General features: G+C 41.5%; 2 protein-coding genes across 4 annotated transcripts in view; one reads left to right on the top strand and one right to left on the bottom strand.

Annotated features, from left to right (window-relative positions):
• REXO5 (RNA exonuclease 5) overlaps positions 1-6,063 on the top strand; it is a 37,736-nt gene extending 31,673 nt beyond the window's left edge. The window contains exons 16-20 of the mRNA XM_047087385.1: positions 579-671; positions 1,293-1,509; positions 1,739-1,926; positions 2,901-3,019; positions 5,738-6,063. Of these exons, the coding sequence (XP_046943341.1) occupies positions 579-671; positions 1,293-1,509; positions 1,739-1,926; positions 2,901-3,019; positions 5,738-5,819 (699 nt within the window). The 3' untranslated portion in view covers positions 5,820-6,063. The remainder of the gene's footprint in view (positions 1-578; positions 672-1,292; positions 1,510-1,738; positions 1,927-2,900; positions 3,020-5,737) is intronic.
• Positions 6,064-15,330: 9,267 nt separating this feature from the next.
• DCUN1D3 (defective in cullin neddylation 1 domain containing 3) overlaps positions 15,331-16,828 on the bottom strand; it is a 35,075-nt gene continuing 33,577 nt past the window's right edge. For all 3 annotated transcript variants that reach the window (XM_047087714.1, XM_047087715.1, XM_047087716.1), the window contains one exon: positions 15,331-16,675. In XM_047087714.1, the coding sequence (XP_046943670.1) occupies positions 16,192-16,675 (484 nt within the window). In that variant the 3' untranslated portion in view covers positions 15,331-16,191. The remainder of the gene's footprint in view (positions 16,676-16,828) is intronic.

Genomic DNA, 16,828 nt, shown 5'->3' with positions numbered 1-16,828 from the left:
GATAGTGTCCTTTGATGTACTTCTTAATTCTGATAAAGTCCAATTGTTTTATTTTCTTTTGCCAAATTAGTATCATGAAGCTTTTCTCTGGGAGCACTTTAATCTCCATGATGATGCTATACCTCAATCATTAAGCAGAAAAGCAGTCAATTTGAAGATGCAGCCTATCCAGTGGAAGCACTTAACCTCCCCAAGCTTATAAGAAAGGTGCCTGTGTGAAAATAAGCTAACAAGACAAAATTAGTCTCTGTGACTTGCAATGAAGACTTTAGTGGTTCATAATACATAATATGAAAAGCAAGTTGGGTACTAAAGATTTATTAGTGCTTTGCTGATACCACCCAGGAAGAGAAGGCTTCAATTTTAAATGACTAATAAAGGTTACTTATTGTCTGAGAAATCACTTAAGGAACCTTGGTGATTTTACCTAAAGGTGATCTGCGATCACTGTCTAGCCCAGCACAGCAAAGAGAACATTTATTCTGATGGCTCTGGCCAGTAGTTTAGGGCCCTTTCCCAGTCCCTTCTTTAATAGTTTGAACCTAGAAAGCAAAGATAAAATCTTGTTTTTTCTGCAGCCACATCTGTGTATTCAGTATGAAGTTCTGGAAGCTGCCCAGCTGGCCATAGAATCCTTGGATGGCATTCTGGTAGAAAGTACCTGCATCAAGGTAGGGTAGTCAGAGAAAGCAAAAAGCAGCACCCTTCAATCAGCATGACCTGTATTTACAGTACCCTAGTGTATAACACCACCTTGAGAAATGCCCTCAAGAGGCCCAACAAACACAAGACTTTGTGTTATGGAAAGCCTTCAGCCAAGCCCAGCATTCTTCTAGCAGTGACCGTAAAACATGACAGCTTTTGTTCTTGTCATAATCAGCCTGGGCTACATTAGGGTCTTCCTTGTACTCTTTATCACTACTTAGACCTTAAAAGGCTTATTCTGGATGTTTTTCCATAGCTGCCCTTTCCTTTAACTTTTAAAGAGATCAAATGGTGTCTTTAAGTTTCTTATGCAAATAATTTCATTGGGGTAGAAATCAGGGAATTCATTTCTATTGCAGGGTGTTCGGGGGAGGAGGAAAGGGAGGAGAGTATGTTTACACAAAAATATTTTCATTTATGTATTATTTATCTAATACAGAAGTCTCTACCATAGTCCTCTGCAGCATTTATCATTAACCTCTTTATATAGATAAGGAAACTGCAGAATTAAGTTACCTGCTAGTATATAATAGGCCTCGAAGTTGAAGTAGTGACTTGCTACCACTAATACCATCTTCCTTGGTTAGGTGCAGAGGCCTGTGACGGAGCTCACTCTTGACACTAGCACTCTTGTGAAGGAGCTAGAACAAGATTCTGAGAACCGAGGTACTATATACCTGTCTGGAGTGAACCAAACCTTTAAAGAACACCTATTGCAGCAGTCCAACATTTTCCTTGGCCTGGAAGCTGTGATCTTGCCTAAAGATCTTAAAAGTGGAAAGCAAAAAAAATACTGTTTCCTGAGTAAGTCTAAACTATGCAATGTAATCTTGGGGTAATGAGATTAGGGATGGTGATAATGTGAGGTCAGAAAAGGTAAATGTTCACCAAATAAGCCCTCCTAGGGGACTGGACCAGGTCAGCAGCTGATTCTGCCCTCTCCTGGCCCTGGCAAGCTCCAACCTGGATGGGTACCATGGGGACCAGGATTTTAAAGGCCCTTAGTGACAGAAGGGGGTATTCTTGCTTTCAGAATTCAAAACTTTTGGCAGTGCCCAGAGGGCTCTCAACATTCTCAAAGGCAAGGACTGGAAGCTGAAAGGCAGGCATGCCTTAACCCCCAGGCATCTCCATGCTTGGCTCAGGGGCATACCTCCTGAATCAAGAAGGACCCCAGGGGTTCGTGTCATACCTCCCCCTTCAGAGCAGCAGGCCTTACAGGTGAGTGAGTGAGTGAGTGAATCCTGGGGTCAGAGGGGAAAGGTAGCGGTCTTGGTTCACTGTCTCTAGGCATTGATTGGCCTTCTGATGTTTACAGAAGTTAGGAGTCCAGCTCAAGTGACACTTAAAGCCTTTGAGCTTTTTTTTTTTCCTTCCCTGGCACTAGTTTTATTTCATTCTCCAGCTTCTTCCAGACCTAAACACATTTTTCTTCAAAATGTCTTACATTTTTGCCTCCTCCATACCTGCTAAAATCAGGCTTTTAATCCTCCAGATGGCTCTCAAGGTACTTTGAGGGCCTGCTAACATAGGAGGAGGTTAGAGAGCTGGGCACGTCTTTAGTAATTCAAGGCTTTTCTCAAAGTGTAGTTACATATACAAGATGATTTTTAGTGGTCATAGATGGACTTTTTATCCCCCCACTTATATATTAAGATCTTGTTTTTCTAACACTAAAGTGTACACGGCAATCACACTGAACCTGTGACTTCTAGATAAATTATTTCAATGAGGTGAGGGAACAAACTGACTCACTGTTAAAGAAAAATATTAGAGGGATACACAAGCAGAAGGGTGAAGATAGAAGGTGAATGGCTGAAGTTTGGGGAACTCTAGACTTGTCTAATCTCCCACACTTAAGAAATAGAGGCCAGAGCTGGTGAGTGACTTTCCCAGGTCACAAAGATACTTCATGACAGGAGCCAGACTCCTTAGTCTGGGCCTCTCATTAGTGAGGTGGTTCCCCAAAGTCAGGGCCCTGGAAGACCCACACAGAATACTCCTACTAAACTGACCTGTGGACTAGGGATGCAGGATGGACAAAGAACCCTTAAGTATGGGCTTTAGCTTCATATAGAGGATTTCCGTAGAGCCTTTCCTGGGACCCCACAGTTCAAACCCTGAAAAGTTGCAGCCTCTCCACAGGTGAGCATAGGGTACTCTGGCTGAGTGTTAACACATGACTTTTATTGTAGGTTCTGAAGGTGGACCACCCAAAGATAGCAGCCTGGCGCTGGGGCCGGAAGATAGGAAAGCTCTACCACAGCCTGAGCCCGGGCACTCTCTGCCTCATCCTATTGCCAGGAACCAAGAGGTAAGGACTGAAGGGTTGTCCCTTCATGATTCTGGCTCCTGGACTTCAGCCGTTGGCCTTTTGTTGATGTTCTCTTTATCCATTTTACATGTATATGTCCTACAATTACTGTTTTTAGTCCCACAAGGAGATAGCTCATCCCAGTTTAAAGCCAGAGGTCTTAGGGCCTGCAGCCTCTATAGGACAGGAGGCATCTGCCTAACCCCACTTGAGTAAAAAGTCAAAAAATTCTAGGGAAAGGCCTAGACCAGATATGATCTTTCTCACATTTCAGGTGTTCCTGCCTTTTCTACCATCTCCCTCTTTGCCAAAGAGAGCCTGTTTTGCTGATTCTAAGCCTGAGGAATAATGGACCAGAACTCTGGGTCCAGTCCCAGCTCTCCTGATAGGTGGTCAAGCCACTCATGTATCTCCTGACAGGTGGTCAAGCCACTTTCCCACTGTGGGTCTCAATTTCCCTTTGGTAAAATGAGAGATTTGGAGATCAGTGTTTTTCAGACCTTCCAACTATAAAACCTTTTCGTTGAAAGAAAAATTGCTGTTAAATCCTAATGCTAAAGATAGGCAGTTCTAGAATGAGTGAGTGGGTAGTTGGATGAGCATATATATTGGGGGAGGGGGCAAGGAGGGCTGTAGCTCTTTTGAGCAGTTTGAAAATCACTAGAGTGTATTTACTTCTGAAAAATTTCCTTAAAATTTTGACATTCTAGGATTCTTTTCCAGCCCCAAGGTCCCAGATGGCAGAACGTGAATGCCTCAGGCATTAAAACATGGGATCAGACATTAATATCCTGTCATAAAATTCTTGTAACATGCATCTTAGGGCCACTAGTGAGATGGGCTACCTTTTGGGCAGCTTGAGAGAATTGCTTGAGAGGAACAGAAGCTGCCATTAAGTCTTTACATTTAAAAAAAAAAAAAATCTTAGACTGATATACTTTAAACAGGCTTTTGTGGAGGTTAACAGCATAAGGTGACCATAAGTTGCCAAAAAATCTTTTTGGTTAAGAGCAGAGACTCTGAAGAACAGACTGACTTGCCCTGAGATAGTTTGTCAGAGCCAGTATGTGGAGGTGGCGGTAGAGTAAGGGTCTTCTGTTCTAGGTAGAAGTCTTAGATTCTCCATTGTGTATGTGAGCTAAGCTAAGAATAGGCCAAAGCTTTCTCCTTCCAGAAGTGGCTAGGATATTATTCTACAGTGGATGAGAGCTTGAGGAAGGGATCATTGTGGTCAGGGAGCAAAAAAGGCTTAGGTTCTAAGGCAAAAGGTCCTAAGACACATCTAACAAGTCAGGAAAAAACTCTGGAAATAGCAAAAAGCCTACAGTAAGGAAACCTGATGTTACTTCTTTCTTTTAAAAGTTACATGTTAAGGGAGTGCCTGGCTGGCTTAGTCCAGTCCGTACAGCATGTGACTCTTGATCTAGGATCAGGAGTTCAACCCCCACACGTGGAGCCTAATTAAAATAAAAAAAAAATTTTAAGTTACATCTTGATTTCTATAGCCATGTTGAGCATGCATTTCCTTAAACTATAAGCTTGCTGTGTGACTAAGTTCTCTGGGCCTTGTTTTGGCAACTGTCTCCATGATCCCAATGCCCTGGGAAAGGGTTAAAAGCACAGGAAGAAGGAGTAGCAGAGAATGTAGGCTTCCTCATGCATGGAGCCTGACTCAACTCTTAATCCTTGTATTTCCAGTAGATGCTAAAATGAAGATTTGAAATATTGCAATATTTGCCATAATTCATCAAACCCTTAATGTCAGACATTGTGCTAAATGCTTATATGTGTTTTCAGTTGAGGTTGTTGAGTGCTCATTTAACAAGGGGAGAAAATGGTTCAGGTTAAGCAACTTGCTGAAGGCCGCACAACTAGCTAATAAGTACAGTTTACGATTTGAACCCTGATGGTCTGACTCCAGAGCCACTCTCCAGCACTCAAAGCTCCAGTCTTCCATGCCCAAAAGGCTAGTGCTTGTTAGCATAAGTTCAGACATCAGGTAGTGACAGATTCTGTGTTTGTTTTTGCTCATTTCCACCTGATTTGTCTTGGATAGCTCCTCAGCCCTCCAACCCAATTCTTTGAATATTCACTACAAGGTGGCAGGGAACTAAAATGTTGACTCCTAAATTCTAAACTGTACCAAGTGTTTTACAATATGCATTATTTTGTCACTCAACTTGTTGAGCGAGTTTTTAGGTCTATGAGCCTGGTTCTTTCTGAAAAGTGGACGTAACAATTGTACCTGCATCAGTACCTACGTTAGGTACAGCAGCTCTTTTGAGGATTAAATGAGAATGCATATAGTGCTTAAAATAATGCTTGGTACATGGTGAATGATCTGTATGATATATGAGGAAATGATGTGTTTTATCAATCATTGTCTAAAGTCCTCACAAAAGCCCTGTGAGATCCTAATTTAAGTATTTAATGGTTTTATAAGTTGAAGACAATAGCCTGTTTGAGGTTATTCACCTTTGGTTGAGATGTGCCTCACATCTGTTAAATGGCAGAGCTGAATTGATTCTAGGCCTCTGGGACTGGTCAGTATTCTTTCTGTTGAATCATTTTCAGTAGGCAGCTTTCCATAAACTGTCTCCCTGCTTGTCCTCTGCCCCATACATATATCCAAAATAACTTACCACCTCTTACCTATGAGTCTGTAACCATTCTTTCAACCCTGTGGATTAGAAACCTATCTTCACTCATTTGTTGCAGCACTCATGGATCATTCTCTGGCCTAGGACTGATGGGAATAAAAGATGAAGAGGAAAGCACCACCCCAAAAATATGTTCGTGAGTCTGACCATCATTTTCCATGTGCCATTTATCATCCTTTGTGGACAGTGGCAGAGAATGTGGTCAGGCTGCAGCCTCTCTGTCCAGCAGACAAGCTTTTGTGGAAATGGTATACTACCTAAGAAGTTTAGTCCTAACGTTTATATGGCATGTACAAATTTTCAATAAATGCCTACAATTCAAGCATTCCTGATCTTAAGATGGGGTGAGGGCTGGGGCGCCTGGGTGGCGCAGTCGGTTAAGCGTCCGACTTCAGCCAGGTCACGATCTCGCGGTCCGTGAGTTCGAGCCCTGCGTCAGGCTCTGGGCTGATGGCTCAGAGCCTGGAGCCTGTTTCCGATTCTGTGTCTCCCTCTCTCTCTGCCCCTCCCCCGTTCATGCTCTGTCTCTCTCTGTCCCCAAAATAAATAAAAAACGTTGAAAAAAAAATCTTTAAAAAAAGATGGGGTGAGGGAAGGAAACCAGTTTGTACTTTTCTTTGTGTCAGTGGAAATTGTAGTACATGCTCATCCTAGGTAGCACTCCTATTAAATGGTAATATGTAGGTAAGGAAACCAGGAAAAGGGACTTCACTATGGAGAAAATTCAGCCCTTAATGCAGGTTGTCAAAGTTATACTATTTATGAAGCAAATTTCTCTAAGGCACACTTTTCTCATTGACAGCTGTTAAAAAACTGAAGGGAAAAGAGACTGAACTGAAAATCTGGCAGACCCTCCCCCCCCAACACAAGAGAGGAAGACTAAGCTTTTTACCAACACTGGAAGCACCCTTCCAATTCCATTTTTAGGAATGCTTCCTTCCCTTCAGTGAGACTGCAGTGTCACCATTCACCAATAGGTGGCCCCATCACACCAGATCTTCCCCTTAGAACTGGAAGCTTCAATTTCAGTAAAAGCTACTGCTTTTTTATCACCTCCTAAAATATTAACATTCTGTGTTGGAAAGGACATGGGTACAGGCACACACAACTCCAAAACAGAGATACTTAGCTGCCCTCTAGAAAAGATGAACTAATCCAGTATACAGTATGTATCACACCAAAACCCTTATAAATTGTTTCATAGATGGGGACCCAGCAATTCCACTTGTGTAGGAATATCCTATCGTAATAGGATAGTTTCACATAAACACGTACGGAGCAGATATCACAGAGTGAGCACAGTGGAATTCTTGGTAGCTATTAAGTGGAAGTGGACCTCTGGATACAGACTGACTCTGAATCCTAGCTTTCCTACATATTGTATGAACTTGAATAACATTTCTGTGTTTGGGACAGTAATGGTACATACCTACCTTATGGGATTTTTGTGAAGATGTGATTATGTATTCCCAATATATGTTGTAGGAAATATAGAGGGTTACTGAATAGTGTTTGTAGTTTGTAGAAAAAGGTACACCAAGACATGCCTAAGTTTGGAACAAAACCTGGAAGACTGTATGCCAAATGTGAACAGTGTTTTTCTCTTACTAGTGAGATTGGAAGATTAGGTTTTACCAATTGCTTTTCTGTGTTTGGTTTTAAATCACCATATATTACTTTCACAACAACAATACTTAAATTACCTCTCAAGGTTGGGCATATAAGGCAGTGTTTAATCCTTTAACTTCTGTTAAGAGCTGGCCCTCTGTAAAAGTTGGGAACCAGGAGCCAGAACTTAAGAGCTTTGATTTAGGATGGAGACACAACACTTAAAGCTCCCTTGTAAAGAGGAAAACTCTCCAGGTGTACTGTGAGGCCCTGAGACCATCTTGAAGTTGACAATGCTTCTGGATTCTTTCTCCACCTCCAGCTGAGCTCCAAAGCTATAGGAGCTTAACTGCTGTTTACTTTTTGAGACTCCAGTCCTGAGACAAATTAAGTGTCTGCCTTTGGATATGGACAGACCTCTGCTTCTGGGCAAGCCACTTAATCACATCTGAGTAGAGTTCCACAGCTTATAAAATGAGGCCATATCTTTTTAAGGATTATTGTGAAAATTCAAAGATCCAGCTTGTGGAAAATGACAGAATAGTGGGCTATATATAACTTTCCCTCTCTGAGCCTCAGTTACCTCACCTTTAAAATGGGGACATTAGTACCTAACATAATAAGGTTGTTATGAGGATTAAATTAGGGAAAACCCACATTAAGTCTTCAATAAATGACATGTAACTGAGAAACATTTTCCAAGTGTGGGATCACAGAACAGATGAGGCTCCATGTGCCAAGAGCACTGCCTTTGCTCCTAGGAATAGCCAAGATCATTTCCTTCTCCTGGATGGGAGGTTTCCCAGTGGGCCCCCAACTCCAGAACTCGGCAGAGTTGGGCCTAGACCATAAGGTCTCTGAGGCCTCAAGTCTGCACACTCTGTTCTTTCAGCTGATGCTCCCACCTTTTGGAAGCCAAAGCTGCCAACTTGGCCTCTTGCAAAACACACATTCCATTCATAAGTGCATTTGTGCATTTTTCCTCCCACACCCTTCTAGGCAGCCAATGCAGAGCTGCCAAGGCAGCTGCTGGAGAAGCAGCTTCTCGTTTGTGGGGGAAAAAAGCAACTCCCAAGAGTTTTTACAGAACTCTTGGTTTAGGCTTTGAACATATTACTCCCAAATTTCTAACCTCCTCACCCATAGAATTATTCAGGACACTTAGCCATGTGCAATTTCCTTTTGTCCCCCTTTTTGTAAAAAACCTCTTCCCTATTATAAAGAGGACCAATTAATGGCAACTTGGAAAATCCAGAAAAGTTAGTCACATCTGTTCCCACCACTTAGAGTCAACAACTGCCCCTATTTTAGTCTATCATACTTTTCCCATTATTTAAAAGCAGAGATTTTAACAGCTGCATAATATTCCAACATGTTGATATGTGCCATAATTTCTAAAACTGACCCCTATTGTTGACACTGAGGTTGTTCCCAACTGATGCTACCAATTATATTCTTGCACAACATCTTTGACAGATAATATTTCTTGAGGAAACATTCCTAGAAGTGAAATTATTGGGTTAAAGAGTATGGACACTTAAGGTTTTTTTTTTTTTTTTTTTAATTCCATATAAGCTTTTACCTTGTGTTTACTAACATGGATTTGTTTCAAATCTTGCCAGTTTGATAGGTTAAAATAAAAATTAAAAAAAAAAAACTTTTCAGTACAGCTTTAATTTCTATTTATTTGAATATCCTGTAGATTCACATCTATTTTTTTCAGAAGCTTTTTGGCCAGTTGTTTTTCTTTAAGGTCTCCCTATGGATTAAGTACAGTGTCCCATTGGTTTATTATTGTAAAAATGTTTCTACTTTTTAAAGATAGTTTTAGAAGTCTTTTATGATTTGTTCTATTTGCTCTTGTATTTAGAAAGTCTTCTTGATTCAGAGATTAATAGCCACTGACAAGTGTGTGTGTATATATATTTTTTTAAATAATTTAATTTTTACACTTTTACTTTTATTCTTCCTGTAATTTATTTTGGCATGTGACAACTTTTCCCCAAATATTTAGATTTTACCCATTTATCTATCTCTACTTACCCAATCACGGAGGATGTGTCCTTTACTATGTAAGGCCATGTATGCAAGAGCCTGTGTCACTGTTTTCTTCTGTCTTTTCTTACAAAAGGTGCCTTACCATTTTGTAGCTCTATATTTTAACATACTAGCAATTTCAGCAGCACCACCCCAGATAAACACAGGGCCATGGAGAGTCCCCATCAGTATGGGTTATACAACACTACAGTCAGATGCTTTGTTGTTGACTGCACTGCTGCCATATTTCACTAGGACTTTTTCAGCACCCCTAAGGCAAGAGAATCAAGGTTGGAACATTACATAGGAAGAATATTAAGCCCAGATAAGAGCCTTATGGCTTTCAAAACACAGGGCCTCCTGAGAAGTCATAGCAAAGGAAAGGAAATGGGAGAAGTTGGGCTGGCTCCCTTACCTTTCCAGGCAGACTAACCCTTTTGAGCCTAGATCAAAACCCAGAGCTAAGAGAGGACTTCTAGAGGCAACCCAGCCATGTGCTTTTGGCAACTGGATTTGAGAAGAGAGAAGAGGCCAGTGCTAGGGTGACTCTTCTGTACGTCTCTGGACCCTTAGCACTACCTTCTGTTGTATCTCTCTTGCTACGAACTGTCCATTCTATATGCAGAGTTAAGCTCATCTCTGGTGTGAAGAAGTTGCTTGCCCCTCATCAAAAAATAAATTGGATTTTAGCCCTATATTATCTATACAGCTGTATAGCACGATAACAACACTTTGAATAGCTCCAGGCTCTATATAAGCACCCAAATCAGTATCTTTCACTGTGTAATTCTCCAAACCTCTGTTTGTTAAGGCCCTGGCTGGGCTCAATACCTCAGAAAGGCCAAAGCACAGCAGACACAAGCCCAAGAGCCAATTGGGGAATAAGTACATGCTTTGGAGATGCACTTTAAGTGAGGGGAAAAAAGTCACCACTCCTCCCCTACGTTTCCTTCCAGCCTCCATCTGATGCTAACCTTGGTAATAAGGGTAAGAGAAGAAAAAAAATTCCAGTTCATTGAGGAAACCCTATAACCCTGTCCCTAGCTAGAGGATGTAGCCATGACTCCCAAATCCTTTCCAACTGAAAGGAAAAACAAAAGCACATCTAGTCCCACCACTGTACTTACTTATTTTTAGGAGATACCAACATGAGGCTGGAAATCTTTAGGAAGGTCATTAGGGCCTCCATCAAAGAAGTGAGTAAGATGGCTGGCCAATAGCTTTCCTGAATACAAACAATAACAAGACAGAAAATACAATGAAAGGAAGCTAAGGGTCATAACTGGTCTACCATAATCAGACTTCTAGGATGTATGAGCCAAAGAGAGCCATCAGGAATCATGTTAGTCTAAGCACTCCCATCCCCCCACCCCCCAATTTGGCACAGAGGGATGTTAAGCCCCCAGGAGGGGTAGTGACTTGTGAAAGGTCATGTGTGATCATGCCAACCCCCCCCCATCTCCTCTTCTCTGGATTCCTTGCCATTACTCACCTGACATCCTTTTGGAAACCTTAAACTTACGTGATTTAGGTGCTTTTTATAAAGACTCTTTTAAATCCTAACACTCTGATGGAAATAGTCTCTTGAGTTTACAGATGAGTATAAGGAAACTCAGAATTTCACTAACTTGCCAAAGGTCACACAGCAGTGGCACTTGACAGTTTCAGCTGGTCTCCTTTGCCTTAATCACTGCCAACCTGATGTAGGAGCCATCCATTAGCGCAGTGCTCACATTGACTTTTTGTTCCTCATGGGAATCCAAATCAGTTGTTCTGGTAAGACTATTTAAGTAGTGGCCCTCTGAGGACTCATTTGCCTTTTGCCTACAAGTATTATGACCCAAAGGCCTTTAAGTTTGTGAGTGGGAAGTCAACATCCATGTTTGAAGTCTGAGGATCCTGTACCATCTGGATTATTTTCCAAAGCATAGAAACTGCTATCCAATATCGCGTTGGAAGAGGCTCCTGGTGGGTAAATCTTGCCCCAGAATTAAGTCACTGGTTTTGTTTTGTTTTGTTTTGTTTTGTTTTTTTCTCTCTCACAATTGTCAACAGTCAAGTAAACAAATTTATTAAATCCAACAGCAGGTAACCTTTCAAATAAAAAAACAAAAACATCAAAAGAAAAATGTAGACAAAGACCAAAACGTGTGTAACAAGTTAAAAATATTCAAGGGGCCATTTGGAGAGTGCAACAGTGCAGAGAATACAAACAAAAGTATTGACCTTTGTCAACAAGTTTGTACAACCTCAAGAAACAGACAGACTGGTCACAAACCAAGAGGAATCCACAAAGGTGGAGGGTCACATGAGTAGTGGACTCATCACCTCAGTGGGTTAAGGCAGGGTATCTGTAGGACCAATTCATCCAAGCCCCATTTGCCTATTGCTTCAAATTCCCCCTTTGAAACCTAGAATTATATTCATTAGTGCAACAGGTAAGAGGAGTTTATTACAGATTCGGGGCTGGGGACCAGAGTCAGAGGGAAGACACTTCCCCCAGAATAAATGGCAGGGGCGGGGGGGGTGGGGAGGTGTGCTTCTGTTGAATGGCTTCCTTTGGCATTATCCAAGATTATATTGAAAGAACGGAAGGTGCATGGTGGAAAAAGGTATCTATGAAAGCAGGCTTAGTTTCCAAGAGGAATAGGGAGGATGTGATGCCGCAGTACCTGACGGTTACTCAAAGCTATATAAATCATCTTGGCGTCTGCAACCAGTGCTCAAGTCTGTCTTTCAGTAAGAAAAAACACCTGCAGATCCTCACTAAAACACGGCCCCCAGTCCAGATTAAACTGGATATATGCTATAATTACAGCTTATAGGAATAAATTCTGAAAAGGGGTGAGTGGGAACCACCCTATAAGATTCAAAAAACAGATTATGAAGTTGAGGATCAATGTGAATGTCCTCAAGTGAGTCTTAACATACTGTACTAACTTTTAATAGTCCTTTGTAAACAAGATACTGCTAGAGTCCACCACTGAAGACCTTTGTCAGTTGCCAAGATGTTCAAGTCATCACTAATCAAACATTAGAGACACAAGAAAAAGGCGAAAGCAGGCAGCTAAAACAAAACAAACCTAGCAGCATCTTCTCTCCAGCCCTTATAATTGCATCATTGGGTCTACTTCTGGGCTTCACTACACTCAAGACTTCACTTTAAATGTGGCAAACCAAAGTCCTAAATACGGATATTTTGGTTCTTCAACTTTTAGACCCAAGTCCTTATCCCAGTAATTTCCCACTATTGTTTAATGCAATTTGGCATAGTGTATAGTATTTGAGGCCATCACACGAACTATGGAGTCCCACATCCTACAGGCTCCAGCAATGAGGGCTAAATTTGGCATCAGCCTCTGGGAAATCAAGACTGTTTCAAAGACTGATTAAATACTTTGTGGCTTAATCCCTTCTTCCTAAGAAGGCTAGTTTGTGCCTTCCTTAGGAAAGTTTTAATGTCAAAAACACTGCCCTGTACATTTTCAGTTGGATTTCTTTGGGCCTGTGGGCTTGGTTGAAATTGGGATCTTTACCCAGCTCTAATACTTCTTATCGGAAGGGTAGACATGGTGTCTGGGACCTATCTCACATCTCACAGATGTGAGCACATCTGGCACAGATGAGGAAATACTGTTGAGGCAACCAGCTGAAGCACAGCAAAGTCATTACAATAGGTGGGGTTAATGATACATTCAAATATGGCAGGGATGGGGGAAGAGCATTTCAATGAAGCAACACTTCATCTCATACAGCTTTCTAATCACTAACCACAAACTCAGCCATTTGCTGAAAACCAAGAATTTCCCAATACGTATTCAATGTATTGTAGTTACCCTCAAATATTTGCCTATTTTCAAAATTGCATCCATATCCTGCCCCTCTTCACACCACCCTGGTGTTACATTGTTAAAGTGAAGAGTGCACTGGCTTACCTGAGGGGCACGCATTTGGCCTCTTCCACACAATTACTGCTCACCCATTAAACAGAAAACCCGTTTCTAGGTTAAAAGGACCAGAGACCTTTCACTTCCCAGAAATGACTACAAATCCTACATACACACCCATCTTCGATCCCTTTGCAAAATTGCTTTTCCTGTAGTCAAACATTGGCGCAGAGCTACTGTGGAAGCTTGAATTTCTTGCATCATGAAGTCAAGCCTGGAAGGACCCTTTAAGTCCTTCCCTAACGGCTCCCTTTTCTGGTTTCTCATTTGCATTTCTGTAACAAATACATCATTAAAAATATAACCAAAAATAATTTCTTTACTGGCCCTTTTCTGGGGGGTGAGGAGGCTGAATAGTTAATTTACAAAATCCACCCAGTCTACTACACCTCATGCATGGAATGCTACCTTGTAGGCTGGGAAAGGAATCCAGTTTCTCCAGAGTCCTCAGGATCCTCAGTGCCTCCCTCTTTTGTGCACTTCTCTCCATATACCCTTGTCATCTAAGAAGAGAGCCTTACCGGACTAGGAGAAGCAGCCTGCCTTTCTCCCTTTTCAACCTTGACCCAGTCCAGAATCAGGAAAAACTAGCGGTCGCAGACTGGCTGGATAAAAAGGCATTCCCCCTTTAAGACCTCAGTCTGGGCACCCTGACTACAGTTGAGCCCACAAAACCCAATGGGCCCCTAAAAACTTTCTTTATTCAAGGAACTTGTGTCTTAGGCTAGAACAAAAGCCAGACATCTGGCCTGAGACCCTCTTCAGCTTTCCAGCAGTACTGCTAACTTGCTGTGGCTGATTTGAAAGTTTCCCTTCTAGCCCTCTAGAAGAAGCAACTGTAAGGTTTAGGGGCTTAAAAAAAAAAAAAAATCAACCCCCCAAGTACATTTCCTAGGTCATTGTCAATCTTAGAAAACATCGACCGCAGAAACTCTTTAAATAATCCTCTTTGGAAAGATGGGAGCCTGGAGCCATAGGCTACTAATAAAGGAACTCAAAATAAGCAAATTCTGCCCAGGCTAAGAAACATACCTGGGAGGCAGATGGGAGTAGTTAGGGAAGAAAACTCCAAATGTTTAATAGACAAACTCTCATTACCTCAAGAGTATAAATATTTTAAAAGTTTTTATTCAAAAGATTCCCTTTTCAGTCTATTCCAAAGTGTTGGAAGCTGAACTATACAAGTTCCTGCCACCCACCCTTCCAGTACAGTTTTTTGAGGCCGTTTTTTTAAATGGAAAAATAACAAGAGGACCCTCTACTGAAACTGGGTAGGACCAGAGTCAGCTCCCGTGTGGCAGTATGGCCAAAGCAGACCTTATGGAGCGAGCACGTAAAGGAGTCTGGGGAACTGGCCCTCCCTCGTATGAGGAAAGGGCTGAGAAAATTCATCTTCTCTTTAGTGAAAATGGTCCAAATTCAGATTCAAAAGCCTCCATTTATGACATTCCCTGGCACTCTTCTTATGCTTTATATATTGAAGGCAGCTCCCTCTTTTATGGCCAGTTTTAGCAGGCAAAGAAATAAAGGAATATAGATACATATATGTGTATATATATATATTTTATATAGGTAAAATATATACATATCTTATATATGTATATATACATATTTGGGGGTAGGGAAAAAGAGAGGAGGGTCATGTAAACCTAAACAGTTATCACATTACCCCAAATGAGCTTGACATTAACAAAGAAGGTAATAAATAACTCCTGGGGATTAAGTGACAACATGGGTGCAGCAAGAAGGGAAAGGGCACAAGTTTAACTATTAAATACACTTCTATATTTGTTTGGCAGAGTTCAGGCCAGTCCCAGGCTTCTGCACTTGCCAGACAAGTAAGCTGATGATAATCAAAAAAAAAATTAAAAAAAAAAAAAAAAAAATTCAAGCAGAGCTCCATACCACAGTTTTCCTTCAAGTCAGTTGGCCGGCAGGCACAGTTTTCCGACCACCAGGAACAGAAACTTTGGCTCCAAGGCAAATGAAAAAAAAAAAAAAAAAAAAAAAAAAAAAAAAGGTATTTTCACCTACAACATGAAAATACAGAAAATTCATCAAAAAAAAAAAAAGAAAACTATCAAAGTCTACTTCCAGCAAAACTGAGGTAGCACTGCTTTCTCTGCATTCAATGCTTAAGTGGTTCTCAGTACAATGTGGTATAAAAAAAAACTGCTCACTTGACTGACAGGTGCAGCATGTTGATGGATAAATGCAACATGAAATGAAATAGGTCAAAGAAGGAATGAGCAAGAAGTGAAGAAAAGGGGTTCGGATAAATTAGCTTAAAAGGGGGTTGTCACCAGACTACAAATGCTCTTGGCTGGCCTTGGCTCTCCAAGAGCTTTAAATCGCCTGGGAATTAATGCAATATGGTTAACAGTTAACACTGCTATTCAATTCTGTGTAAATCTTTTAAAATAATTATTATAACCTAAATCCAACCATGTAAACAGCACTACACACAGTACAGACCTGCCCTGAAAAACAGAATATGCAAAACTGAGATCTGGCACTGTATCATCTTGTAATGTTAATTCAACCTAACCATCCCATTCCCCCCTCCCTGCTCTATACCCTCCCCCACAAAAAAAAAAAAAAATCTAATTTGTGCAAGAAATGGCAGGCTTATTCTATCTGAAGGCTTCAAAAAAAAGATACACAACATGTAGCCAGGTTCAAATATTTTGGGGGAACCCCCCCAAAAAAAGAAATAACCAAAATAACCAAAAAGTGAAGAAAGTGCCTAAAACATGATACAGCATTTTAGAGCCCTTTCAGATACAAGGCAGAGAAAGGTGTAAAGTAGAAAATATCTGGATCTTCAGTAATTTCCAGAAAGGTCCAATCCCTCAGTTGGCTACAGAGCAGCAGGCAGATCCTTGCTGCGGCTGCTGCTGCTGCTCCTGGGATAGAGCCACTAAGTCTGCTCCTCGGGACACAAGCCCTCGGGCCCTGAGCTGAGTGCACCTCTCCCTTCCCCTTCTCTTTTCCTTCGCTCCATTTCCCACTCCACAAAGGTATCGAAGAGACTTGGCCAGGCCTCATCTTCACTGTAGTTGCTGAGGTCTGGGCCAATCACCTGAGTGAAGTTAAGGAACATGTTCCAAGTGTCCCGGGAGATGCCCTTGATCCCCGAGGGGTTCTCCGTTAGGAAGTTTAGCCATTGGTCCAATACTGGAGGATTGTTCTGGGTAAAGACTAGTTTCCACAGGGCAATGGCTATTTCCCGATGCAGTGACCGCTGCCCTTCTTCAGAGTCCAGGCCAAACTGAAATGTAAACCGGTAGAGATCCTTGAATTTATCCTCTTGTTTGGCTTCTGTTAAGAGGCTAGGGAACCGTGCACAGATCCCATCAATGCTGTCTGCACTTATTGCTTTGCAGCCATCAAAAAACTCCTTCCTGCAACAGGAAGGAAGGGGCACAATTAATAATTGTAAACACTATCATCTGCTGAGAGGCAATATAGCACAGTAATTAAGAGCATGGCTTTGAGTCTGGATGGCCTGGATTTGAATTCCAGCTCCTCCATTAATTAAATTAGTCCTATTTCTT

Source organism: Lynx rufus, unplaced genomic scaffold, assembly GCF_022079265.1.
Source record: "Lynx rufus isolate CCGP_SWC_20201006 ecotype Redwood Valley unplaced genomic scaffold, mLynRuf1.p SCAF_23, whole genome shotgun sequence".
NCBI lineage: Eukaryota > Metazoa > Chordata > Mammalia > Carnivora > Felidae > Lynx > Lynx rufus.
Note: the sequence above shows the minus strand (reverse complement) of the source record. Positions and strands in the feature narration are given on the sequence as shown.